Here is a 27,938-nt window from a genome sequence, read left to right on the forward strand (position 1 = left end):
AAAAAGATATAAAATATATTTTCAGGAATCCAATTTAAGAGTTATTAATTTTTCATAGCAGAAACCTTCAGGACCTTCTTCACAACAATACTGAAACCTTTTTAATTTTCGAACTGAAAAATATGATCTATAATATACTTCAGTCAGCTTGGATAACTGTGGGCATAACCTTGTGTTTCTTCATAAATTTATTTCCCGCCAAAGTTGTAGGTTTTTGTACCAAATTCTAATCATTCGCTTGAAATTTCGATTTACCGCTTGCATTTGAAGAAAACTGCGACGTAGACTCATAGAATGCTCTGAAACGCTTCAGGAACAACGATTTTGAAGACGAAGCCCGACTTTGCGGTGGAGGGCAGCAAATTATCTAATATTCAGAATATGTGACAAACGCCAAAAAAATATCCAGAATCTTTGAAAGCCACTTCTAAACGTCTCAAAGCCATAGGAATGATTCAAGAGAAAGGGCAAGCGGAATTAAAGCATCTCTGAAAGGCGATTCTTTATTTTGTAACAGTTGCTTCGAAAACAAAAATGGAGATGGTTCCTAAATCGCATTGTAGCTGGCGACGAAAAATTTATTCACTAAGCTAATCCGAAGCGCAGGTGATCATCTGGAAAACTACGTGTGCGATCAAATCAAATGGTCATAGCGCCAAGATTATACTTGGTATTAAGTAGGGCCAATTCAGTGTGATATAGGTACTAATATAAAAAAACATTAAAACTTAATGGAATTGTCGCAAATGAAACATTAGAGCCCAACACAAAGGGAAAAAGTGCCATAGTATCAAGAGAAACACGACAAAGTTATCCCCCAACAAGGTAGGCCCTGGCCTCACATAGTAAAGAAGGTAAAGATATACATATTTATTTATTTCGGCTGCCGTAACCGAATGGGTTGGTGCGTGACTACCATTCGGAGTTCAGAGAGAACGTAGGTTCAAATCTCAGTGAAACACCAAAATGAAGAAATAGCGGCAGCCCCTTGGCAGGTAATGGCAAACCTCCGAGTGTGTTTCTGTCTTGAAAAAAACTCCTCCTAAAAAATATCTGCCGTTCGGAGTCGGCTAAAACTATGGGTCCCTCCATTTGTGGAACAACATCAAAACTCACCTCACAAATAGGAGGAGGAGCTCGGCCAAACACCCAAAACAAGGGTGTACGCGCCAATTAAAAAAAAGAACAAAATTCAGAGGTAACCGCAATCAAGAGATTGGCGGCTCACATGCGTACTAACAGTCAAGAAAGTAAATATTTACTCCGACAGCCAAGCAGCAATAAGGGCCCTCGGGTCAGTGACGGTGCATTCGAAACTGGTCAAGGAATGCTTGACCTCACTTTCGACTGCGTACGAATTCTTTGACATAAGCCCCATCTGGGTTTCTGGTCACAGCGACATTGCGGAAAACTGTGAGTGGATGAGCTGACCACACAAGGGACATGTGAGGTGATTTCCCCGCGAAGGGAGAGAATTGAGATTCCCCTGACTACCTGCGGTCTGCTCTTGGAAAGATGGGCATAGCGCCAACTCAGCGAGCGTTGGGCAAGTACACAAACTTGTAAGGTCGCGAAATCCTTCTGCCCACGTGTGGACCGGGGGCGCACGGGCGCGCTTCTGAGTTTGACAAAATATCAGCTCTCGAATCTCGTGGGTTTTCTCACAGGTCACTATGCGCGAGGAATGCATGCTGTGAGGCTTGGAATGACCTCAAGTCCCTTTTGCGATGGATGTATGGAGAATGAGGTGGAAACATCTCAGCACCTTCTCCTTAGCTGCCCTGCTCTGGCGGGGCTAAGATCCAAGCATGTTGGCTCTTACTTCTTTGCTACGCCTGCTGATAAAGCTGGCGCTGACATTAAAAATCTGGTGAATTTCATCAGCAGCACAAAGCGGTTGACGCAAACGCAGCATAGTCATCGTTCGTAATCCACACGCTCCTAATCATCCTAGCCCACCTCTCCCCGCCCTCTCCCTGTATCCCATCGGTCTTTCTTTTTCTCTTTCACCTCACCTCCTTTATAATGCTACCACAAAGGGCGAATCCATTTTTTCTTCGTCCAAGTGTGCTCATTCCTTGGGCAACCATACCAACCTAACCTAAATGTAGTGGCATACGATGGTTGATTAAAACAAACTAAAAACTCGGCCAAAAATGGCTTTACTTAAACAATTAGACATTCAGATTTTTTCTAAATTATATTTTTACTTTTAAAGTTAAAAAAAAAATAAACAACACTATAAGTTTTCGAAATAGTAAACAACTTACTCTCGTCTTAAAATTTTAAAAACACCGCAATCATTTACCCAACGCGCACTTCCACTAATCACCAAAATATGCAAAAAAAACCAAGATACCTCTTAATTACAAATTAATTCATTGAAAAATATTTGAATAAAAAACGCAAAGGGGAAGATAATTTCATTGTAAAATGTCACTTTTACTCCACAGCTTGCGCGCTTTAAATGTCCACTCCAAATATTTCGCCCCCACTGATACTTGTACATTAGGGTAGTTAAAAAAAAACAATTTTTTTGTCTTGATGGCATACCCACAACAATGAAATACCTATTTTGTATATTTTTTATTAAAATTTGTTTTATTGGAAACGTTTTTCAGATTCTACTGGATATTTATAAAAACTAATTTAAATGATTTTTGTTTTCATGTTCCTCTTTTTTTTTGTTTTGATAAATCATGTTGTTGTTATTGTTGTTGAGGTGGTTGAACATTTCCACTGAAATACTCCTAATTAGTGACCAGCACCGTTTTACTACCACTATCTCGAGTGATGATGTATTTTTTTTTTTTTTTTTTTTGTTTCCAAGTCAGATCCATTTAGTGAGGTCCAAGTATAACAGCAAATCCTTTATCTCGATGTCTGAGATCTCCTTAATTTGCTGTAGGAAAGGCTTACCGAAGGATCGGAGTCGTGCCCTGGCTAGTCCCTGACATTCACATAAATAGTGGAAAATACTTTCCTTCGCCCCTTCCGCTTGACAGCTTCTGCAGATAGGATTGAAGGGTAGATTGAGTCTAGCTGCATGATCCCCTACTTTCCAATGACCTGTAAGGGTTGCAGTGATGCGTGAAATGTTTGGCCGAGAACATCCTAACAGGTCATTGTCCTTTGGATTTTATATGACGGCCATGTATTTTTTGTTGTAATACATGTAGGTATTTGCTTCTATCTTCTTTCGGCTAAAGAATGATAGTGTGAAGCAATGGATGCTTTTAATGTGTTCAGTGGGGTGTACTTCTTCAAAGATGCTGCGAATCGTAACGTAACTGTGAAAGGTGAGCGCTACCGTGAAATGATATCCAACTTTTTTTGCCCAAAATGCAAGAGCCTGACTTGCATGACATGTGGTTTCAGCAAGACGGCGCCACATGCCACACAGCACGGGTAACAATGGACTTGTTGAGAGGCGAGTTCGGTGAACATTTTATTTCACGTTCGGGACCTGTCAATTGGCCACCCAGATCGTGCGATATAACGCATTGGGAGACAACATTAAAGCATTTATATGTGAGATACCGGCCGAAACATTGGAAAGAGTATGCCAAAATTGGACTAAGCGGATGGACCATTTGAAGCGCAGTCGCGGTCAACATTTGCATGAAATAATCTTCAAACATTAAATTATATGGACTGTACTATCGATTTAAATAAAAATTTCATGCATTTTTCTGAATTTTACAATGCCTGTGTTTTTTTGAAAAAATTCCTATAGCTCTTAAAAAATCACCCATTAGTTTAAATCATAACATTAACATTGTACAGCAATCGATTGGGTATTGGGCTAAACCATTTTTTTTTTAAATATTGAGTCATAAATAAAAAAATAATTTCTCTGATTTTCCAATCAAGCCTCCAAAGTCAAGATATGTAAAGATCCTTGCCATTTCAATTATTGTTCTGCACTGCCAGTTTCGATTAATCCAGCATCCAAGGTATTTAATAATAGACAAACTTGTCTCATTCACTTTAAAATTTAAATTTTATCGGTTTTTTCGTTATTCAATCTGATCTCTGTTGTTTGATTCCAGTAAAGATCTTTTACATTTCGAAGCCGTCTTATCTATGCCTACTGAATGAGGGCATAGAAAAAATAAATAAAATTATATTATTTCGTATTAAATAAATATTACATAGTACAAAATTTTACACAAATGCATTTAGCCATAGGAATTCAATCGTAATTTTAAAGCTTCCGGCGTGTCTATTTTTTTTTCTTTTGTTTCTTTTTTTTGCCATAGAACAAATTTAGAAGGTAGCATAAAAAAAAATTTTTTGGACCACCTTAGTGTACTTGCGCACATACTGTATGTGAGTATGTGAATAAATTCGACCGGGAAGCGCCTATTAAATTTCGCATACACATAGACATATATATATATGTAATTGTAGCGCGATTTTAAACCGAAAAGTTACAAAAATTTTACTTTACAAAAATGGTAAAAAGCAATCAGCAGAAGATTTGTTGCATAATTGTGTCGAATGCGCAAAAAACAAAACTTATCAACAACAAAGGTTTGGCTTATGCAAAATGGGTCAAGTGAGAAAATTGATATTTATTGTTTCATATGAATGACGTATTATACTCGTATTTGCATTTGTGTGAGCGCTCAACATAATAATGCAACATGACAAATTATCATTAAATTCGTGGCACAAAAAATATATAATATAATAATTGGAAAGAAGAAGAAGCAATACTGATTGATGGTATATAATATTTGCTTATACGGTCCCTTAAGCCACTGTAGCGGCGGAGAAATACATAATAAGAAGCATATGTTGCAATTAAGATTCCGTAGTTAATATTTTTTAAATGTAAGATTTTTTACTTTTTACTAACTTTGAAAGTGGTGTAAGTCCTTTTGAAGTTATTAAAAGTATAAATTTTTGTTATTCGCATAAAAAAAACGATTCATTATAAATTAAACCAATTTAATGTTGCAAAAATTTAAAACTAATGTAATAACATAAATCCATATTTGTCAAAGTAATTAAATGCAAAACCTCAAATACCTCCATATAAAATAAAATACACTCACACCACTTTCAAAGCCAACGGCTCATTCAAACATATTTAGGCATATCTTAGCATAATCTTTCCAAAAAATTCCCTTAAAAATCTTCTTTTTTTCGTTAAATAGACGACTTAGCAACCATAGCCAAAAGCTCACTTCAGTTTCGTTCACCAATTATGTGACTTTTTCCCCTCATTGATCAATAATGCAAAGTCATCGTCATCAGCAGTTGCTGTAGGCAAATGTCTTCGGCATCAACTAAAGGGTAATGATAATTTGATTTTACATATTGAAGTGTGCAGGAGAGCAAAAAATACAATGTAAAAAATGTATGCAAGCATGAGTCAGCAATTTTATCAATGTTCGAAATTTAACAATGCGCACCTGTAATTAAATACATAGTTAATTATATGAGGCATAACTATGAAACTTAAAAAAATATATGGTAAATACTTGTAGATATATGTAGGTGTGAGAATTTATGAAGTTTTATTAATTTCTTGTAACTAAACTTATTTTATAAATATTCTGTTACTTATATTCACTTATAATTGAGTTTTGCCCACTTCCATATTTATTTATTTATACTTAGTTCCATAAAAAAAAAATTTAGAATATGAATATTTAAAGAAATGATATTTCAGCATACTTTTCGCTAAATACCTTTGATGAGCCATCTCTCAGCGTTTATGCCTGGCATCGAATGTACGGCCATTTAAAGTAATCATTGTGTCCCACAGCCCTGTAAAATAAAGATGAAAAAAGAGAAAATTCTATCAAAGTCAATGAAAGCAATTGATAATTTTTGACTGTTTATTTATTTATTTTATAATTTCAATTAGTTTTTTATAAAAATAAAGTTCATACTACAACAAAAGCCATATGAAGCAAACTTTCGAACTATGCATAAAATTTGTAAAAATTTGGCAAATTTTCTTAAAAATTTCAAAACTTGCAGTTTAAAAAGTGCCAACCCGAAATTTTCCTAAAAATTTTTCTAAAAAAAATTTTTTTTCAAACTTATTACTCAAAATTAAAAAAAAAAATTTTAATTAATTAATTTTCAAATTTTTACTTTTGAACTAGTTGAAAGTTGCAGTTGAAAAACTGCCTAACCGAAATTTTTCTAAAAAAAAATTTTTGCAAACTATTTACTCGAAATTTTTCTCAAAATGTTATAAAAAAATAAATTAAAAATATTTTGTTTGAAAAAAGTTTTAGAAAAATTTCGAGTAAAAAGTTTGAAAAAAAATTTTTTTAGAAAAATTCGGGTAAGCAGTTTTTAAACTGCAAGTTTCAAGTAGTTCAAAGATTTCGTTGATTTTTGACAATTTTTTGAGCTGAGGTTCTTGAGTATTTTCTTCCATATAACAAAAATGTAGAGTAGGCGTTAAATGGTGAAAATGCACAATACCGCGACTAAAAACGAAAATTCTCTAAAATCAGTGTGCTTTTTATCTACTTGAAATTTGCACTTTAATACACCAAATCTCAATTATCTATAAAACTGCATACCCGAAATTTTTCTAGAAATGTTTATGGAAATTTGCCGAATTTTTACAAATTTTATACAAAGTTCGAAACTTTGCTTTATATGGTTTTTATTGTAGTATGGACTGAATTTGCACTTTATTAAACCAAAATTCAATTATCTGTAAAACTGCATACACGAAATTTTTCTAAGAATTTTATTTGAAATCTGCCGATTTTTTCAAATTTTTGAACTTTGAAGAAACTTCGATTTATATGGTTTTTATTGAGAGTATGGACCAAAATTCAATTATCAATAAAATTTTTCTAAAAATTTGAATGGAAATTTTCCAAATTTTTCCAATTTTCGAACTTTGTAAAAAATGTTTCTTCATATGGTTTTTGTAATAGTATGAACCAGTTTTTTATAAAAAAAAATTTATAAAAAAAGAAATTACAAAATGAATGAATAAATATTATTTTTTCCAAATATCCTCTTAAGAAGCCAAGCAATCATTTGAACCAATTGACAAAGAGCTTTTGCCACTCCGAAGTGGGTACTACCAAAACGAACTGTTAAAAGACTTCATCAGCTTCTTCAGCCCTCGTTGAACTCGCATTTTACTGCAAAAGTTCGGGAGCAAAAATAAATCATTGAGTACCAAATTAGGACTGTAAGGCGTATGACCCATTAATTCGATGTTCAAAAACTCGCTGGTGTAAGTCGAGCCATGCGAAAATAAATCGTGAATTGGTGAAGAATAAATCGTCTAGGGCGTTTGGTTTTACTGAATTAAGGTTGAAGATTTTCAAGATATTTACAAAGTCCATAAAAAAGTAGTTCCTTGTTTGCAAAAATTTGAAAATTGTTGATTTAGTTTTAAAAAAAAAATGCCCCAAAAAATATAAAAAATAGATTTTAAAAATATGCGCAAAAAATATATCGAAACAAAAAATAATTAAAATTTCTTAAATTCTCAAGAAAATATTTAAGATATAAGAAATATCTACATCGTTAAAAATTTGCTATTATTACCCGCCTTCTGAAGCTCATTAGCATTTTTTCATAATTTTATGAGCGTGCAGCTTTATTCATATACATTTTTGATCAAATAAAAATTCGCTTTCGGGCTATTCTCGTGCAAACGATACTTCTCAACCCAATGGTCGGTGCTTAAAAACAACTTGTCGAAAAATTCGTGGTTTTTTTTGGAGGGAAAAATCATCCGAATGAATCCACAATTCAAAGATGCGGGAAAAAGCTTCAAACAAGTGATTCTATCAAGTATAAGAAAAGAATTGAGAGACCAAAAACATGTTAACAATTACAGTGGCGTATATGAATAAAAATAGTGAAACCTGAAAACCTGAATGCATATAAATTTTTACATGTTTCATTTTAAAACAACAACTAGCCGCTAATTTTGAAAGACCCTTTATTTTTGCTTGCTCATATCCATTGAGTGGAATACAGAACTGTTTTCTATATGTCATCCTGACTTTTAGAACTGGCCTCATATTTCAAACTATTTTATTTACGATGATTTTTCTCTATTAATTTGGTCGTTATTGAATATTAAGTTTATCGATTTACATACAAAAAATGCTTTTAATCTTCTCTTCGCACTCAACGCGTTTTTACTTTGTTTGGGTTTTTTCCTTTCATTGCTCATTTGTTCATGAACTTCAACTTGAAATGCCATTAAATTGTCTTCTGAAAGAAACCCGAAAATTTTGAAAACCGCTTTTGAAGGTCAACGCGTAATCAATGAAAATACAAGCACACATACATACATGCATACATACATATACATAATACATGCTTGATTTATATGAAGTGCAGTTGCTTTACAGCCTACAACATTTTTTCATATTTCATATAGGAGGTGTGGTTATTAAAAAACGAAACTCAGGCTGCAAAGCATGTAATTTAGGTTTCATATATATGTATATATGCATATGTAATTTCCCATGGTTCCTAGCTGGAATATAGTCCCATACATATTTACGTATTATTACCCTCCTCCTCTATCGCTGAAACGCTCCTTGCGAATCGCTCATTAATTCGAAACGGTGCTGGTTGTCTGCTTCTGCAGACAATTACGCGTATTCCACTCAGTATTCTCAAGGTCAAGCGCAGGAGGATTTCGATTTTGAAAGTTCTGTGATTCATGCTGCAGAAAATCCATGATTCCAATGATTCACATTTTCAGAAGTTGTGAAAAAACTAATAAAAAATCTATAGATTTACCTGTACTTCAGGAAATAGTAGACGATTCTCATGAAACTATTTTGAATGTGGATGAGGAATTCAAACCCTTCTTTAAGCGAACTCTGTAAATGAAACTAAGGACGTTTTCAAGGAAGTGTTTCAAGGAAGTGTGCGCTGATATCTACACTTGCGTGCATAATAATAGCAGAGCGGCACATTGCAAAACTTTTTTTTTTTTTAATTCTTTTTTTTTAGCATAGCTTATGCCACAACAAAAACCATATAAATCAAAGTTTAAAATTTAGCACACAATTTTCAAAAAATCAATAAAATGTCGTAAAAATGTCAGACTTTGTAGTCAGAATTTTTTTAGAAAGAACATTTTTTCTAAAAAAAACTTAATTCAATAAAAATTTCATTCTGGTGTGATATTGTGCGATATTCAAGTGACTCAACATTTAGTTTTTGTAATTTTTTCCCTCAGAGTGTTGCGCATTTTTTTCATATAACAAAGGCGCGAAACGGCTTTATACGAAGAAAATGCAGCAAAAGAGCGCCAGCAAAAAAAAAACAAACTTGGCAAAAATCAACGCAATTTGTTAGCCATTTCAATGTTGTATTTTTTCATACTAAAATTGAATAGTGTGTAAAACTGCATACTCAGAACTTTTCTAAAAATGTTTAGAGTTTGAATATTTTTATCAAAATTTCAGGCTTTTTATCAGAATTTTTCTAAACATTTTTGGGCTTTGAAAATTTTTAATCAGTTTTATCAAAATATAAAACTTTTTATCCGAATTTCCAAACTGTTTCAAGAATTAAAAAAAATTCAGTTTATTTTTATCAAAACTTCAAACTTTTTAATCAAAATTTTTTATTCATTTATTTATATATATCAACAGTACAAAGTAAGACTAAGGAAAAAACAAAAGTAGTAATTAGAAAATATAGAGAGAAATTTAATGCCCTAATTCAATGCAGTAATTATAGACTTATTAAATTAAGTTTGTTAAGTCCAGCCTTCACAGTGTCGGATAAAGAATTCCACACTTTAACAGCGTTAATGAAGAATAATCTAGATGATGCCAGGTAATTAAATGTTGGAACGATGAATTTGTTGTGTCTGCGATATCTTACTGGCATCAACTTCTCTGTCAGGTAGGGAGGGGACTTGAATAGTGTAAGTTTGCAGATAAATATGCAATTTCTAGCAGAAAAATAACTGTTAAGGCAACAGCCCAGTAACATTGTTCGTCAGGCAGATATATGTATAGTATGATCATATCTACCAATCCCATATACATACCGCGTGGCATTATTAAATGTCACATTAAGTTTATGGCAAGACTTCGAGTCAAGTTTGCTGTATACCACCGCAGAGTAGGTAATGAGAGGCATAATTAGTGCCTCGTTTCCTCTGGCGTGAATGTTGCAAAGACTCTCAGCTTACGCAATGAAGCATAAATATTCCCCACAACCCTATTTAATGGTCAGCACAGGTATGTTTTGTGCCTTATACAAATTTTTTACCTTATCCACAAAGGTAAGGGAACTAGTACCTATCCACAGTTTAGGGATATTGCCCACATACACCACACTATTACATATAGGTAAGATGTGTGGCTTTGACGCGTTCAAACATAAAGAGTTATCATTAGCCCAAACAGAAAAAGCAGACAAATCACTCTTTAATTTGAAACATAGATCTTCAACGAGACCAATACGACTAGACAAGCACAATTATGAGCATACGCATGGACATTCACATACTGACAAACGGTAAAAAAACATCATTGACAAAAAGACTGAATAAAAGTGGACCAAGGATATACCCTTGCGGAACACCAGTGTGTACGTATCTAGACTGAGATGTTAATTTACTGGTCTTGAGCTTCTGCGTTCTGCCACCAAGGTAGCTGGCGATGAGCTTCACCGCACTGTCTTTGAAGCCGAAATAGTGTTTAAGCTTCAAACATAACAATTTGTGATCCACTGAGTCAAATGCTTTAGAAAAATCAAGGAAACAAAGTAGAGCCAAGTCTCCGTTGTCAAAATTAATTTTAATATAGTCCAGTATTTTAACCATTGATGTCGAGTAACTGTGACATTGTTTGAAGCCAGATTGTAGTGGAGAGAGTAGACGATTGCCCTGTACAAATGATGAAATTTGCGGGGCCATCAAGTTTTGGCAAACTTTGGAAAATGTGGGCAGTATGCTGATAGGTCATAAATAGCATTTGTCTTTTTTGGAACTGGGAAAACTATAGCCTTTTTCCATACAGCTGGAAATTTTTTTAGAGTTTGACTCAGAATTTTTCTAAAAATTAACTTTTTAATTAGAATTTTTTTTTAATAAATTTTTCAAAAGTAAATGAGAATTTTTCTAAAAATGTACTTTTGAAAAATTTAACAAATTTTTAATAAAATTTGAAACTTTTTATCAAAATTTCTCAAAAGTAAATCAGAATTTTTTTTAAAATTTAACAAATTTTTAATAGAATTTCAAACTTTTTAATCAGAGTTTTTCTAAAAATTTTTTAATAAAATTTCAAACTTTTTAATCAGAATTATTCTAAAAATTTTTCAAAAGTAAATGAGAATTTTTCTAACTTTTGAAAAGTTTAACAAATTTTTAATTAAATTTCAAACTTTTTAATCAGAATGTCTCTAAAAATTTTTGAAAAGTAAATCATAATTTTCCTAAAAATTTACATTTGAAAAATTTAACATATTTAATAAAATTTCAAACTTTTCATTCAGAATTTTTTTTAAAATTTTTCAAAAGTAAATGAGAATTTGTCTAAAAATTTACTTTTTTCTAAACTTTTTTTTTATGGTGTACAAAGTTTGAAACTTTAAGTTATGCGATTTTTGTAGCATTATAAGCTATAAGTTTTTAAAAACTTAAAAAAAAAACAATTTAAGTTTTAGTGTAAAAAATACTGCAAATATCGTAAAAAGATAAAGTGACGGAATTATATGAAAAAAACTGTTAGTTAATATTACATAAATGTCCTCACTACGCACCAAACTTTTCCATCGAAAGAGAACTTTCATCACGCACTGAACAGCACGCGAAATATCCGTTAAACTTTTCAGAAAAATTTGCTTAGAATAATTTAATTTATATCCATTAAACACATGACTTTAAAAAAGTAAATTTTCTTTCGTCCAAAAATTTGTTTGGCTTCTACTCACAAATTTTCTTCAAATAATTAATGTTAATGTATGTATTAAGCGTTTTTTTTTTTAATTTTTTTGTTATTGTTTTTTTTTTTTTTTTGCTCTTTATTTCCTTTTATTTATTATTTATTTCCTTTTATTTGTTATTTATTTCCTTTTATTATGCAAAGCGCGCATAGTTTTTAACGGAACTGTTTTTAATTACTCGCATTTATCTTTATACTTTTAATTTGGCTAATCTTCTTCTAAAATTTATTGTCGGTGCTGCTGTCCTACAAATGAACATCAATACGCGCAAATTTTTTAATGGCTAAATTATTAATAACACATTTTAAAAAAAACGCGATTTTTTTCTATTTTTAATTTTTCTGCTTTTCATCTTGGTTTCAAATTCGTTTTTTTTTTCATTGTTTCATGCAGGTATGCATTTTGCATATTCATAAATAATCTAAAAACTGTTATATGCACAAGACTTGCTTTTTTTGAACGCTATTCAGAAAAGGAAAAATAAAAAAATGCATTCAAATAATTATTCGCATGGCGGAAGCACTTTTCATATATTTAAATACGCAAATTAAAATTTATCAACAACTACGACGATGCCGAGACGACTTGATGTCTCAAGGAAAAAATGTAAACAATTTTTGTTAAAAGAAATATTTTCAAGTAAAGTGTATGCTAATCGCATACACTAGTCCAAATTTGGAGAAGTGAACAGAACACGTGCACAGCTCTTGGCTATTTCTGTCGCTCAAAAATAAAAATAAAAATAAAATTAAAAATAAAACAACAAAGATCTTAAAAATATTGGTAGTTTGGTAGGAAAAGACGAATTACTGGGAGTCCAAATCTCGGTATCAGAACTAAACTAAAATTTATAAATATTTTACTGCTAAAAACAAAAACAATGCACTTCTCAAAGAGCCTAACTGAAAGTGTCTGCCCGTGTAATGGGGCGTTTTTTAGATTTTTGAAATTCTTTCGAGATTTTTTTTTGTGACGAAATTATTAAAATATTGAAGTTTTTACCATATAACAAATTTATTAAAACTTCAAATTCATGGTGTTCAGGAATCCAAAATATTTTTACTACTCAAAAAGCCCGGGGGCCCCCGTGTGATGAGTGTTTTTTAGATTTTTCTTGGACTTTTTTTTTAGATTTTTTAAACTTTTTTCCAATTTTTTTTTTGTAACGAAAATACTAATATAGTATGTGGAATATTTACCTTCTATTACATGTAAATATATTAAAATTTCAAATGCATAGTGTTCACGCATCCAAAATAATTTTTTTTTTATAAAAAATTTCAACATAACTTTTTTTTTAAAGAAGTTATTAAATTATTTTAAAAAAAAAACTTTATATACATATATTTTATAAAAACATTATTTAATTTTAGTAAAATATATTATTATTTTAATGTGGAATTATTCTCCTTAATTCTCCGAAAGCTTGTTCTTGAGTAAGGGGAGCCGTGAAAGCTCGCATTGCTTTGGTAAAGAATACATCGTCTTCGGTGTTTGGTTTTACTGCATTAAGGTTGAAGATTTTCAAGATATTTACAAAGTACACAAAAAAGTAGTTTCTTGTTTGCAAAAATTTTTAAATTGTTGGATTAATTTGTAAAAAATATACACGAAAAAATATAAAAAATTGATTTTAAAAATAGGCGCAAACAATATATTCGAAAAAAAAAATAATTAAAATTTCTTAAATTTCTCAAGAAAATATTTAAGATATAAGAAATACCACATCCTTAAAAATGTACTACTATTATCCGCCTTCTGAAGTTTTTTAGCATTTTTTCATAATTTTATGAGCGTGCAGTTTTACTCCTTATCCATTTTTAGTCAAAGAAAAAGTGTCTTTCGGACTAAATAGACGAAATCGTGCAGGGTGGTCGATCTTTAGAAAGTTTTTTTTATGATTTAATTTTTTTTTCTGTAAAATATAATTAAATAATAAATAATTATAATTGATATATGAAAATTGTTTCATGCTTGGGTTATGTTACACGAAACGTATAAAATTATTATATAATTTTTTTATAAAAATATTAAATTTTTTTTTTGTTATAAAATTGTTTTTTTTTTTTTTGTTTTACTACACAAACAAAAATGGCTCTTTGCTTAGGTAATGTTATACTTAAAGTCAAAAATTATTATAAAATTTTTTTTGTAAAAATATTAATAAAAATTTTGTGTAAAAAAATTGTTTTACTACACCTACAAAAATTGTTTTATAATTGGGTTATGTTATACGAAACGTATACAATTATTATATATTTTTTTTTTATAAAACTATTTAATTTTTGTTTTTTGTTATAAAAAGGTTTTTTTTTTCTTTTTTTTTGTTTTTCTACACAAACAAAATTGCTTAGGTAATGTTATACTAAAAGTAAAAAAATATTGTACAATTTTGTTTTTAATATTTAATTAAAATTTTTTATAAAAATTTTTTTTACTACACATACAAAAATTGTTTTATACTTGGGTTATGTCATGCTAAAAAGTATAATATTTCGCGGGTGATCATGCGTAAAATAAAGTATTATCATAAATAGCAGCATTTTAGACATCATTTTTTCTCAGCTTCTTTTATTATAAAATTTGTTTATATAATATTTTTATTTTTTATACTCCCCTTTTTGCCATGTACTCTCTACTTTATTTTGCTTTCGATTACTACTTACTGCCTTACAAACTGTCATCTGTGGCATTCTTATAACTTTTACCACTCACCGCAGAATTTGCAATATCCACAAGTATAACCTTCTACACGACACTGCTATGTTAATGTTAACTAAATACATATGCGAACTGTTTTCAAAAAAAGTGTGCCTACATATCAGTTTGACATCTCATTTGCACCCTTCACTTTTTGCGACTGACACATGTTTGTAATATCAACGTGACCATGAACACGATTTCTTGTAAAATCAAATCTTAGTCAAGCCCATTTACATCTTCAAAAACAAAGTAGGTACATATAGTATATACTTATTTACCAAATTATATATTATATACATATATACACGCATATAAAAATACACAGAAAGTTAAATCATTAGCTTACTGAAAATATAAATTTGCATAAAAAAATACGCAGTGAGTCGCACATATTATCACTAACTCAGGTATGAGCGCGTTTGTGCGAATATGCGTAGAAACATCAGTTGCCAAATATACAATCCATTGCTAGCTAAGCTATCTAATTTGAATCGAACAAGCAAATTTACATTTGAAACTATTCGTAGACTTCGCATGACTACAGTGAAAAGAACCACAATGAAAAACAAAACCAAAAAAAACAAAAAAAAAATATAATTGGCTGAAGAAAACGTATATATGAATTGTGAAATCTTCTAAATTGGTTTGTTTTGCAAATACAAATATCTATAAATATTATTTACTCCCAGTTACTACATACTAATATAAATGATTTACATACGAAATATTTTCCAAATACAGTTTACTAATGCGCACACAGTCTTGTAAAATTACTTAATTTCGTTGCCACATAATTCGCTTCTAGCTAAAGGCCTTCAAGTATTCCAAAATTCCACGCATTTCTCATATAAAACGGGTCATTGTTCTTTACACAACCAAAAATATGCATAAATAGCAGCACAAACATATTTTTACAACTTTTTTCTAACATAAATGTCAATATTTATGATACTTAAAAGTCTACATTTCCAAGGCATGCTCGAAATTGTGTGCGTCTCCAATAACAATAACACTATGGTATGTTGACGTTATTCAACGCACCAACCAATGAAAGACTTAAGCAACAAACTTGCTGGTGGGTGTGTGCATTCCGTGTGGGATAATTACTTGAGAGGGGAACACATTTGAGAGCGAAACAGCGAAAATATGAAAACTGTAGCATAAAACTAAATGGCAACAAAATTGCTTATTTGGAATGTTTGCTGAGAGGGTCAGTATAATTTAGTGCACGTTTTATTAAATGCTATAAAAATATAAAATGAGACAAAAAAAGGAACGGGATACAATTTTTTGTGCGTGTAAATTAGTTTGTATGAAAGATATCGTTTCAATTTGGATGCATCTCATAGTTTGGCTATGCGATAATGAATAGTTTTATAGCATAAATATGAAGAGAAAGATATTCGGAAAAAAACATAGATATTATATTGAAGTAAAAAATATAGAAAATAAAAAAATAAAAATAATAATAAAAAATAAAAATAAACAAAATAAAAATAAAAAAAAAATAAAAAGTAAAAAATATAAAAAATAATAAAATAATATTTATTGTAGGACTTTAAAATTCTTAAAAAAATAAAAATAAACAAAATAAAAATAAAAATAAAAAAAGGAAAAAATATAAAAAAATATTTGCCGAAACGGATGGTACCATTTTCGCCATAGAAGATGGTGTAATTCCAACTAGAAATTAGATTAAACATGTAATGCAAGATCCAAATGCCGCTGCAGACAGATGTCGAATATGCAATAGGCGGAGTGAGACATTAGACCATGTGCTAGCGGGATGCACCACACTGGCAAACTCTATGTACCTGAAGAGACACAATGACATCGCGAAAATAATACATCTAAAACTGACGCAGATGTACAACTTCAATCCAAGCAAAATTCCGTACTTCAGATACACCCCAGAACCTGTTCAAGAAGACTCCAACTACCTTCTATATTATGACCGAACAATTTGAACAAATGCCACAAGAGACCACAATAGGCCAGATATTTTCCTGATTGATAAATCTTAAACGACTGGTTATATAGTTGATATTGAGGTTCCTCTAAACAAAACATCCAAAAAACATATGCGGAAAAGGTATCCAAATATTCTGACTTAGGCATTGATGTCAAACGCCAGTGGAAGCTAAGGAAGGTGCACATACTACCAATTATTATCTCAGCCCACGTACTAGTGCATAAAAACTTAGCAGACAACGTGAAAACTCTTCAACTCCCAGAATACATATTTAATTTTCGACATGCAGAAAGCAGTTTTACTCAATTCTTTTCATATAATCCGAAACTTTTTACAGTAAACGTTTTTCTTGTTTGTAAAATTGTTAACTATTTTATATAATATTTATAGACATTTATTTAATTGTAATCTTTGTACCTGTTACAAATTATTGCCTTGCAGCAAAGCTGTCGCCAATTAATATAAATCACTCCTTTCTTGGGATGCAATACAAAAAAAAAAAACAAAAAAACAAAAATAATAATAATAATAATAATAATAAAATAATATTTATTGTAGCACTTTAAAGTGGTTAAGTAATTTTATAAAAACTAATAAGAAATATTTATTTAAAAAATTGTACTTTACAATAAACCACAGCAGAAAAAGTATCATTCGCGAGCAGCATTTGGCGGAAATGTGCGAAAAGCAAGCAATGAAAAGATGCTTAAAGTTCTTTCGAAAGGATGACCACAGAGAATTCATGCATAGGAAACTGCAAAACATTATTTGTGTCATAATATTATACCTGCATTCATACATAAGTACATTTGTACATATACACTGGCGGCCACGCATAATTTACCACAGCATCTATTCAAGTATTCGTATGTTTCCTTTGTTCTAATAACGGTTATTTTAAAGGAATTTTATGTCCGAAACTTGATTAAAAAATATTAATTAATTAATAAGCATTAAATGCATCGTAATACTAAACATTTGATTCAAGTAAAAACGCTTGACGTGCGTTGAAAAAGTGCATATTTTTAATTTGAATTAATAAGGGGTATGCAAATATGTAATTTGAAGCAGAGAAACCAAGCAGAACAATTGGAAGTCCCAAAAAAAAAATTAAACCAGAAGAACAATCACTATTCGAGATGACAGCATTATCCCCCGTATGAGCCTGAAAAATCGACTTAAAAGTGCCTAGAAAATTATAGGAAATCTGCAACTACATCGTGAAGAGACAGTTAGTGTTGAAGCAGTACGCAAATGCCACCGGAAAGTTGGTCTTGGAGGCAGATATCTAGCAAAACAACCACTTTGCACACAAAAAATGGGAGCCAAGCGACTAGAGTGGCCAAAGACGCAAGGAAATTGGACTGCAGAGCAAAGGAGGAGTTAGATTTGTTCCAGTGTGAGTAAATTTAATTTACATTACGCCGACAATCTCCCAAGCATAAGGAGGGAGAGAGAAGATTAAATATATTTTCCCATGGCTCTTAGGGGAAACATGGAATAATGGATACAACAAAAATAAACCACTCGACATAGACAACGTTTTGCCTGTCGTGGAGCAACACTTTGGGGAATCTAAAGTAAAAAAGTCGTATTCCAAGATGACGCCGCAGAATGTCATCGAGCCAAATATAGTTTGTGGTATTCTCAAAATTTATAATTGAAAACGATGAAATTTTAAATTTGGAATATGGATTGGTCTGGAAACTATCCAGACTTGAACTCGTTAGAGCCACTTATTATGAAACGCACAGTGTTTATTTATAAACAAAGAAGTAAGACAGAGTTAAAAAAATTAAAAAGAAAAAGTCCGCGATGCAGAAACTTCATCTGGAGTTTTAAAATGACTGGCTCGAAGCAATTTTTGCGTCTAAAGGTGAACTAACTACTGGATACTAAAATGCTAAATTTTGCGTGACCTTATTTAATATTTAATAAAAATAAAAATAAAAATTGAGCAACAATTACAAAATTAATAAAATATATGAAAAAATATTCATAATATCTCTAATCTCAATTAAGACGGGTTTCTTTAGTTACATAAAATATTTAAAAGAATCTTTGAAAACTTTGAATAGCTTTCTCTCAAATTATGTAAATTTATCTGCTAAATTTATATTTATAAAGAACCATGAGATAAACCAAATACAGCCTTAGAAAACTGGGGAAAATATTTTCAAATTTTAGTGCTGAGTTATGCGGAATCGCCAGTGTATGGGCATGTCTTTAAAATGTTTCTTATTGTTGTAGCAACTTGGAAATCTTTGGCGTGCTAACTGTATTTAAACTATTTTGTAACCACTTCGCTGTAAAAAATCAACCGCTGAAAAGACAAAAAAGCCATTTAGTTCCGGTTACGATGACGCAGCAAAAACATTTATGTGTATATACACATATATACAAGCACACACACACACACACATGGGTCATTTTCATAAAATAATACAATGTGTATTGGTACTACAGGCATTTGATTGTAATCGAATTACGCACGCGCAGCTTCATTTGAAATGTATCAAAGTGACCTTGACACAAATACCGCTTCAACAACTGAAATAAAGAAATCATACCAAAAGACTTGTATTTAAAACTCATTTGGAATATCGAAGCCATAAAGTTAACTTGATTCATTGGTGATATTTACAGGTCGCTAAAATTACACACATACTCACATATACATGTACATATGTAAGTGCGTATGTATATATGCATTTATGCGGCAAAAAGAGGCTAAGAAAATAGGGAAGTGTTGAGTGGCATTCAAAAGACTTTGTGATAATTAAATTTTTAAATTCAGGTCAAAAAACTGCACTGTAATTAATTGTTGACTTGACAAAAATCTAAAATCGCGCATCAGCTTAAATTTTTATGCAGACAGAAGGGCGCTCGAACTATTTCAACGCGCCGAGTATTGGCGCAGCCCCTGAGATACACGCGTAGACGCGTAGAAGAGCAGAAAAATGGCGCACAAACGGAGAGAACTCGAATTTATGCTAATTTTTAACTGTGAGATTTCGGGGTTTTTTTATGCAAACCCGGCATCTCGAAATTTTTCGCAGTTCATTTTGGTCAAAAAATTCAAAATGCCTTTTATGCGGGTCTTCAGCTGGAATATGAATTTTTGAAATTTAGTAAGAATTCAATAAATCACTGGATTTAAATTTTTCTTTTTTGAAAAGCGCGTAAAACGAAAACGAATAAAGATTTTTTATTTTTGTATTTGAGTATTTTATTTTTTCTTCTTCTTAATTCGCGCGAAAATCGCTTACGCGATTTTGGTCGAGTTTAACAAAGCGCGCCAGTCGTTTCTTTCTCGTGCTAATCGGCGCCAGTTGGACACACCAAGACACACACATCCTTCTCCACCTGATCTTTCCAACGCAGAGGAGGCTTTCCTCTTCCTTTGCTACCACCAGCTGGTACCGCACTAAATACTTTCAGAGCCGGAGCGTTTGTATTCATTCGGACGACATGACTCAGCCAACGTAGCCGCTGGATCTTTATTCGCTGCGCTATGTCTATGTCGTTGTAAAGCTCATCGTTCCATCGCCTGCGATATTCGCCATTGCCAACGTGCAAAGGTCCAAAAATCTTACGCAGAATCTTTCTCTCGAACACTCCAAGCGTCGCTTCATCGGATGTTGTCATCGTCCAAGCTTCTGCGCCATACGTTAGGACGGTCATGATGAGAGTCTTGTAGAGTGTTAGTTTTGTTCGTCGAGAGAGGACTTTACTGCTCAGTTGCCTACTTAGTCCAAAGTACCACTTGTTGGCAAGAGAGATTCTACGTTGAATTTCAAGGCTGACATTATTATCGGTGTTAATGTTGGTTCCTAAGTATACGAAGTCCTTTACAACCACGAAATCATAACTGTCAACAGTGACGTGGATGCCGATACGCGAGTTTGATGACAAGAGGTACTTCGTTTTGTCCTCGTTCACCACCAGACCCATTCGGTTTGCTTTCTTATCCAATTTGGAAAAGGCAGAACTAACAGCGCGGTTGTTAAGGCAGTTGATGGCGTACGCCAACAATTGTACGCTCTTATAAAAAATGGTGCCTGAGCGATTAAGTTCTGCGTCTCGTACGAGCGGCATACAGGGAACTCCTTTTCGTACTGTCGAATGCAGCTTTCAAGTCGAAGACTTTAGTATTTTTTTGGGACCTTTAAACTTAAAAAAAGTTTGAGAAAAGGGTTATTCATCTCTGAACGTCCGCCATTTTGTCAAATTTTATGTTTTGATAGATTAAACCATTTGAATATTAAATCGTACTTGTTTAAGGTTTTGTTAAGGAACATCGGTAAGATGAAATTTTTTTTCGTTTTTCTTAAATTTTTTCTTTGGTCTAAAAACACTGCTACAATTCTAAAAGCTTTAGAACGTACGGATTATTAGATAAAAAATGTGTTGATAAGATCTAAATGCCATCTAAAATTAGTGCACATAAAACCTGCCGGCAAGAGGGCAACTTTGGAGGTAAAATTTACTTATAAATATGTATGTATGTATACTATTTCCTGCCAGATAAAAAGGTAAAATAATTATAAAAAAATTATAATTATATAAATTATAATTAAAGTAATTTTATTCTTAATCCCTCCAATACCTGTAGAAAATATTAATAAATTGTCCCGCGATTCCTATCAGCTGACCTCGAAATTTTAAATACTTAAAAAAATGTGGATCCCGAAATCCCGAAGTCGAGTAAACCCCACTAACATCTCTAATACCTAGATAAAGCGGAACATGAAAAATAAAAGTCTTCTCTTATAGTAGAATCATTATTTAAACTTCAGTTAGCTTTGTGCGCGGGTTAATTTTACCTGTTTTGCTTTCTGTTTTTTGATGTAAAATTTGCATTAGAAGAAAACAAATTTTGCAACACATTTTAACAAATTTTATGCACAGGATATGGACTCACGTCGCTTAGTTTTTTCAAAGCGTTCAGGATAGGGTTGCCACTTTACCTCGATTGCAGTAGAATTCGCCCCATTTTTGTTTGGCAGGCTTTCCACTCGTCTCCGTCGCCACTTCGGTTGACTTAGATCTGCTAAGGTTTTTTTTACATGCAAATGCATTTGCAAATTATTTTTTAATGTCAGCAGTCCTTTGAAAATTTAAAGCGAACTCGCTCACAGAACCTTTGGGCCAAAAAACAAACATGCGTTTTAGTGATCAAATTAAAGAATAGCAACTGCATTATCTCAATTCACAAGAACTAACATCCAGTTTTTTTTTTTAAATGAAACTTTTTAGGCGTCGATGGACGAGCGAGAATGGAGAGTAAAATTTCAAGGCCATGCAACGTTTTGGGCATTTTCGTTCCGCGAGAGAGAAAAAAGATATAACGTAGAGAAAAAGGATAGAGAGAGCTATACCTCATATAGAACTAAGATACACTTAGTAGGAAATATATCTTTGGTGCCTACTTTTTGGTGTTATATTTCCTTGGTGCCTACTGTTTGGGGCGTTTTTGTGTCCCAATTTTTTGGCATTTTTTTTGGTGCTTTCTTTTTGGCGCTTATTTCCGTTTCCGGGCTAGTGCTTGTGCGTACTATAAAGTGCTATCCATTCCGGCGTCGGATTTATTGGTATTGCCTTGCGGTAATTTGTGCCGTTGCTGCGGTCCTGGAATCGCTGCGTTTGTGCGGATGATAAATGCTCGGAGTAGTGCGCGTTGGTGCCACGGTTTGTGTCCGGCGTTTACCTACACCGGTCGACCCTTCTCCGTTTCTTGTAAATTTTGTCTATTTGTATTCTCCACAAATGTTGTGAATTTATTTAGATATATATTCTTTCTTTCTCTCTCTCTCTCATTCTCTCTTGGGTCTCTCCCTCTTTCTTTGTCTGCCTTGAAAGTTTTACTTCTGATATATGTACTAAGCTACACGCACTTTTTTTAATGTTGAGTTCACTCAGCATTTCCTGTGAGACTCAATCTATTGTTAGTGACTTATGACAGCCTTTCGCACAATACTAACAAAGAGAATCACACGGAAAACAGCTGTGTCTGTCGACTCTGAGCAACTACGCCAGCAGACTATCCACCAAAGGGCCTTGTTGTTATTAACACATTTCATTATTGTACGCATCTCATCATGGTCGAGTAGCGAAAAGCTAACTGCGTCACTAAATATTCAATGCAAAGTTATAAATCACTTTGTTTGTCACACTAGCAAAAAGCAAACTCAGCTCTGAAACCCCACCCTCCACCATTCTCGTATGGCCGCTTGCGAAGAAACAAATTTGCGCTAACCGAAGTCAAAGTCAAAGTCAAAGCGAATTCTTAATACAAACCTTGCCAATGTACCGGCTAACGGATGCAATGAAAAGGTGTTATTAAAATTATTAAAAAAAATACGAAGTGAATATTGCAAAAGAACAAAAATTTAGAGGAAAAAAACACTTAACTAAAAAGAATAACCTCCACACAATCAACACCTCATTCAAAGAGGAGGAAGAAGCAGAAAAATAAAATGATTTGCTCTCGCGCTACTAATTTGAACGCAAGCAAGCACTCATCAAGGCCAGGGTTGGGTGCAAACGCATGCGCACAAGGCCAGCTAGCGACAAGTTGCCGCGTCAAGCCAAAGACCTATGATTGTCGCTTTGACTATGACTGTGACTGTGACTGCTGCTATCGCCAGTGCTAAGGCTTTCGTCGACACCGACAATGGTCAAGTGCAAATGTTGCTCATGGTTTTTCCACAATTTTTGATTTTGTTTTGGCCGACGGCTTTGTGCAGTCGCCGTTTTCGTTACAGCAATATTGATGTAAAAAAAAATTAAAAATTCATTATATGTATATAAATATTTTCTCGCCTTCCAAGAGCAAAAAACCGAAATAAGTTACCTAAATTCGGTGTACGTGAGTCATATTCCAGGTTTGCTAGCAGAATGTCGGAACCGAAAAAATTCAAAATCTCAGCAAAGCGGCTTTGAAGAACTCCATTTACTATTACTATACATATTTTCTTCTAATAAGAGAGCGTTTTTCTGGTCACGAAAAATCCCGAAACCAACTTTTATTATATCAGGATCCCGAAAAAAATTGATTATCGAATTGGAAGTGGGAAAAACTGGTTTTTACTACTATTTTCTTCTAATAAGAAATTGTTATTCTGTTCACGAAAACTCCCGAAATCAGCTTGTATTAAAATCGGGATCCCGAAAAAATTATATGTCAAATTTAAAGTAGTAAAAACTTGTTTACTACTACTAAACATATTTTCTTCTAATATGAGAGTGTTTTTCTAGTCCCGAAAAAATCCCGAAACCAACTTTTATTATATCAAGATCCCGAAAATTGTTGAATATCGAAGTGAAAGTGGTAAAAAGTAGTTTATTATAAAATTTTATTACACAAAAATGTTCGAATTTCCAAGAAATTCGTTTTAATTTACTTAAATCAAATCGTTTAGTCGAACTGAATAAATTTTGTTTTTTTGTTAAATTTTTAATATACATTTTTACAATCAACCCAAAATGTTAACGAATCGGCGTTTGCTTTTTATGCTTTTTATACATTTACACAAATATGAAATTACCCCCTTTGGCCTGCGAAAAAGTAATTTTGCGTAGCTAAAGTCTAGAAAAATTGTACTAAAAAGTAAAAAAGTTAGGTTCCAAGGTGAATGCCGGGACACACCCCGAAATTCCCTTGAAAATATCCCGAAATCTCGAGATACAAATTATCCGCTTATAAATGGCATCCCTGGTTGGTTGGTTGAAGTGGTGATTCATCCAGAATCCAACAAGCGCATCCGCACTATTTTGTTGTCACATCCAGGTTACCAACTTCTTTAATAGTTATATAAGACATAACTTTATCCAGTCTGTGCGGTTCATTTATAAATATACAGCAAAAAAAAAAAACTAGCTAACCAGGCTCATTTCCGCCCATTTAAGAAAAAAAACTTTCTTTCAGCAAACAAGTGATGTCACAAAAGTTCCATATCAAATATTATAAATGTAATAAAAAAAAAAAATTGTAATTTATTTTTATTCTCTTACTTCTTTCTCTTTTCAGTACCTGCTTACAAGAAATCCTACTGAACGTCCACTTAATTCATCAAGTCGACTTCGCTTAATCGCTAAGTTTTTTACGTCCCGCCACTTTGAAAGCAATCACATTGGCGCCGCCAACTAATCTCAATTACGCGATGGCTGTCATCAGCGAGCATGGCAGCAGCACTGAGGAGTTGTCGCATAAGGAACAAAATGAGAAAAACCTGAAGAATCTGAAGAATACCTCCACTGTGCCAGAGTTCTTTGCGCATAAAAATGTTTTCATCACTGGCGGCACTGGCTTTTTGGGTACTGTGCTGATTGCAGAACTCTTGGACACACATCCCGACATTGGCACCATCTATGTACTAGTCAGAGGCAAGCGCAAGTTCGATCCCAATGAACGTATCAGTCGTTTGCTGCAGAAGCCGGTAAGTGAGAAAATAAAAAAATGGTTTATTAATGACAAAAAACAGTACTCAAGCTGAAAAGACGCATAAAAAGCGTTCTACTGTTAAAGATGGTCGACCAAACGTATGGGTTTGTATCAAGAAAAATTATCTGCCAGCAATACCACAAGTGGCCTGCAGTTCCATCTATTCAGAAAGAGCTGACAAGTAGCTAGACTTTCTAACATTGCGGATACCTCGCGCTAAGCCTGAGAGGTGCAAGTTGCTAATCGATGTATCTCTGTAATTACTATATGAAAGGGATATTGTAAATGCTTGTCGATCAAGTAACATTCAATCAAAGTCCGTTATGGCTAAATAGTCAGATTTCCCATTCACAGGTACTCACAGAGTAAAGTAGTTCCGAATTTTCGAACAGCGATCGATTACGATTCGTTGCTCCCTCTGCGAGTCATTGCGCTGATTGTCGCCTTCCATTCTTTCGTAGTACTGAAGACCCCGGATAACGTAACGTAATTTGTGCTAGGGTGGAAAATTCCAAGGCTGCCCTAGTGAATTAGTTCATGACCAGGATCTCTTCTGGTTTCCTGGTAAGACTCTTCTTGTTCCACAAAAATCAAATTATCGAGCTTCAAAGTTCATCTCATACTTAAGTGATTGAAGAACTTTTTGCTTGAAATGAAAATGAAAAGTTATAGAGAGCCAAGTCAGGTGTAAACCGTCGAGTACAGTAACTTTTGTTTTCTTCGAAGACACCTTTTTTTTGCTTGTTCTTCGTTCGGTTTTTACTCTTCAGTGTACCTTACGAGTATGAGAAATGTTGAAGCGTCTCCATAGACAGTATCTCAGCTGATATCTTTGTCACTATAGTCAGGGCAAAAGGCTAATAAATGCAGTACACTGACTGGGGCCTTGCAAAATGGGCACCGGATTAATTACCTCCCTTGTAGTGGGTGTACATTTGAGATTATACAATAGCTAATTCATAGCCGAGTGTTGGACGTAGTGTATTAGATGAGAGAGATGAGACATTTCTTGTATATGGCAGGATATTTGTTGGCCAAAAGGAAATCAATAAAACAATTACAAAAAAAATTTGAGCTTTACTATTATATTTTAAGAAAATTTTCTAGTTTATTAAAAATAAAATAAATAAATAAAATAAAATAGCTTTTATTGCGTAAATATTTTATTTACTTCTGAAGTCCATATTTTTTAAAACAATAAAAAAGCAGCAATTTACAGCCAAAGAAAAACAAGAACCAGACCAGCCAATTCTGATGTAGAATCGGTTGCTGAGTCCAAAAATCCACATAGTTTTTGTTTGGTCATGTAGTTTTCGAGATATCGCCAAATAACGGTTAACTAAATATGTTAGATTTAAAAAATTATTATAGTAAAAAAAAATTCGAAAAAATAATCTAAACAAAAATTCGAAAAAAAATTTGAAAAATAATAATTTTGAAAAACAAAATAATTTTGAAAAACGGATTTTGACAAAAGTTCCGAAAAAAATTTTGGTTTGCTTATTACTTAAAAAAATTAAAGACAATTTTCGAAAAACAATTTTAGAAAAAAATCGAAAAAACCAATTTTTGGAAAAAAAACCAAAACAATTTGTTTCGAAAATTTTTTAAATAATAAGCAAACAAATTTTTTTTCGAAACTTTTTCCAATTTTTTTTCCAAAATTTTTTTCGAAAATATTCCCCAATTTTTTTAAAATCTTTTTTTCAAAATCTTTTTTTAAAAATAATTTTTCCCCAATTTTTCTTTTTCCGAAAAAACCCTTTTTTTTCTTATTATTATGCTATGACAGCAGCCCTGAAGAAAATCTTCTCGGCATGCCTGGCACTGGCTTACATACCACGCTCTTAGAGGATGGTGAGGGTCGCTTTCATCCCAAAGGTTGGAAAAGAGGACTACACCAGCTCCAAAAGCTTTAGACCCATCAGCATGAAAAGTCTCGAACGACTGGTGGAACTACGCATACGTCAGAAGTCGCTGAAGGCTCACCCTCTGTCTCTATTTCAGCATGCCTATCAGAGTGGAAAATCCTGCGAGTCGGCACTGCAAAACCTTGTTGCTAGTGTAGAGCTGGCCATCGACAGAAGGGACTACGCTATGGGTATCTTTTTAGACATAGAGGGGGCATTTGATAATGCCACTTTTGATAGTATGTGTAACTCTGCTAGTAGGCACGGCGTAGACCGGGTGCTAGTAAATTGGATTCGTAGGATGCTGGCCCAAAGAATCGTTTCGATGCGAGCAGAGGAAGATCTGCTGGTGTCATCTGGGGTTATTAGAGGCTGCCCCCAAGGCGGTGTGCTGTCTCCATTGCTCTGGTGCATGGTAATCGATCCTCTACTCACCACCTTAAACGATTCGGGAGTCTACGCACAAGCATATGCGGACGATGTTGCTTGTTTGCTAACATGCCCTTCGCTTATGAACATCTGCACGAAAGTGCAGAAAACTCTGGATCGGATTGACACGTGGTGCTGTGCGAATGGGCTATCGGCAAATCCCGCCAAAGCTGGTATTGTCCTCTTTAGCAGAAAGAGGAAGCGTGATGGACTCGTTCTGCCAAAGCTAAAAGGAGTCACAATCCAGCTATCCAAGGAAATTAAATATCTTGGAGTAATCCTCGATAGTAAGCTCCTATGGAAATCACACGTTGAAACAAAGACACAGAAAATGAGCCCGGCAAAATTTTTTTCCATTTTTACGGATGGCTCCAGGACCGAGCATGGCTCCGGCTCTGGGGTCTACGTGGAATCCAGCGGGACAAAACTGCACTTTGCTCTTGGAATGCATGCATCTGTGTTTCAAGCGGAGGTGTATGCAGTTCAAGAAGCGATGAACTTTGTTGTTGAAAAACAATGGAGAGGCGGATCCATATGTGTCTGCAGC

At 33.2% G+C, this 27,938-nt stretch overlaps 1 protein-coding gene across 2 annotated transcripts in view; it reads left to right on the top strand.

Annotated features, from left to right (window-relative positions):
• LOC129245259 (putative fatty acyl-CoA reductase CG8303) overlaps positions 1 to 27,938 on the top strand; it is a 74,241-nt gene that overhangs the window by 32,858 nt on the left and 13,445 nt on the right. For both annotated transcript variants that reach the window (XM_054883325.1, XM_054883324.1), the window contains exon 3: positions 24,639 to 25,047. In XM_054883325.1, the coding sequence (XP_054739300.1) occupies positions 24,772 to 25,047 (276 nt within the window). In that variant the 5' untranslated portion in view covers positions 24,639 to 24,771. The remainder of the gene's footprint in view (positions 1 to 24,638; positions 25,048 to 27,938) is intronic.

This window comes from Anastrepha obliqua, chromosome 4 (assembly GCF_027943255.1).
Source record: "Anastrepha obliqua isolate idAnaObli1 chromosome 4, idAnaObli1_1.0, whole genome shotgun sequence".
NCBI lineage: Eukaryota > Metazoa > Arthropoda > Insecta > Diptera > Tephritidae > Anastrepha > Anastrepha obliqua.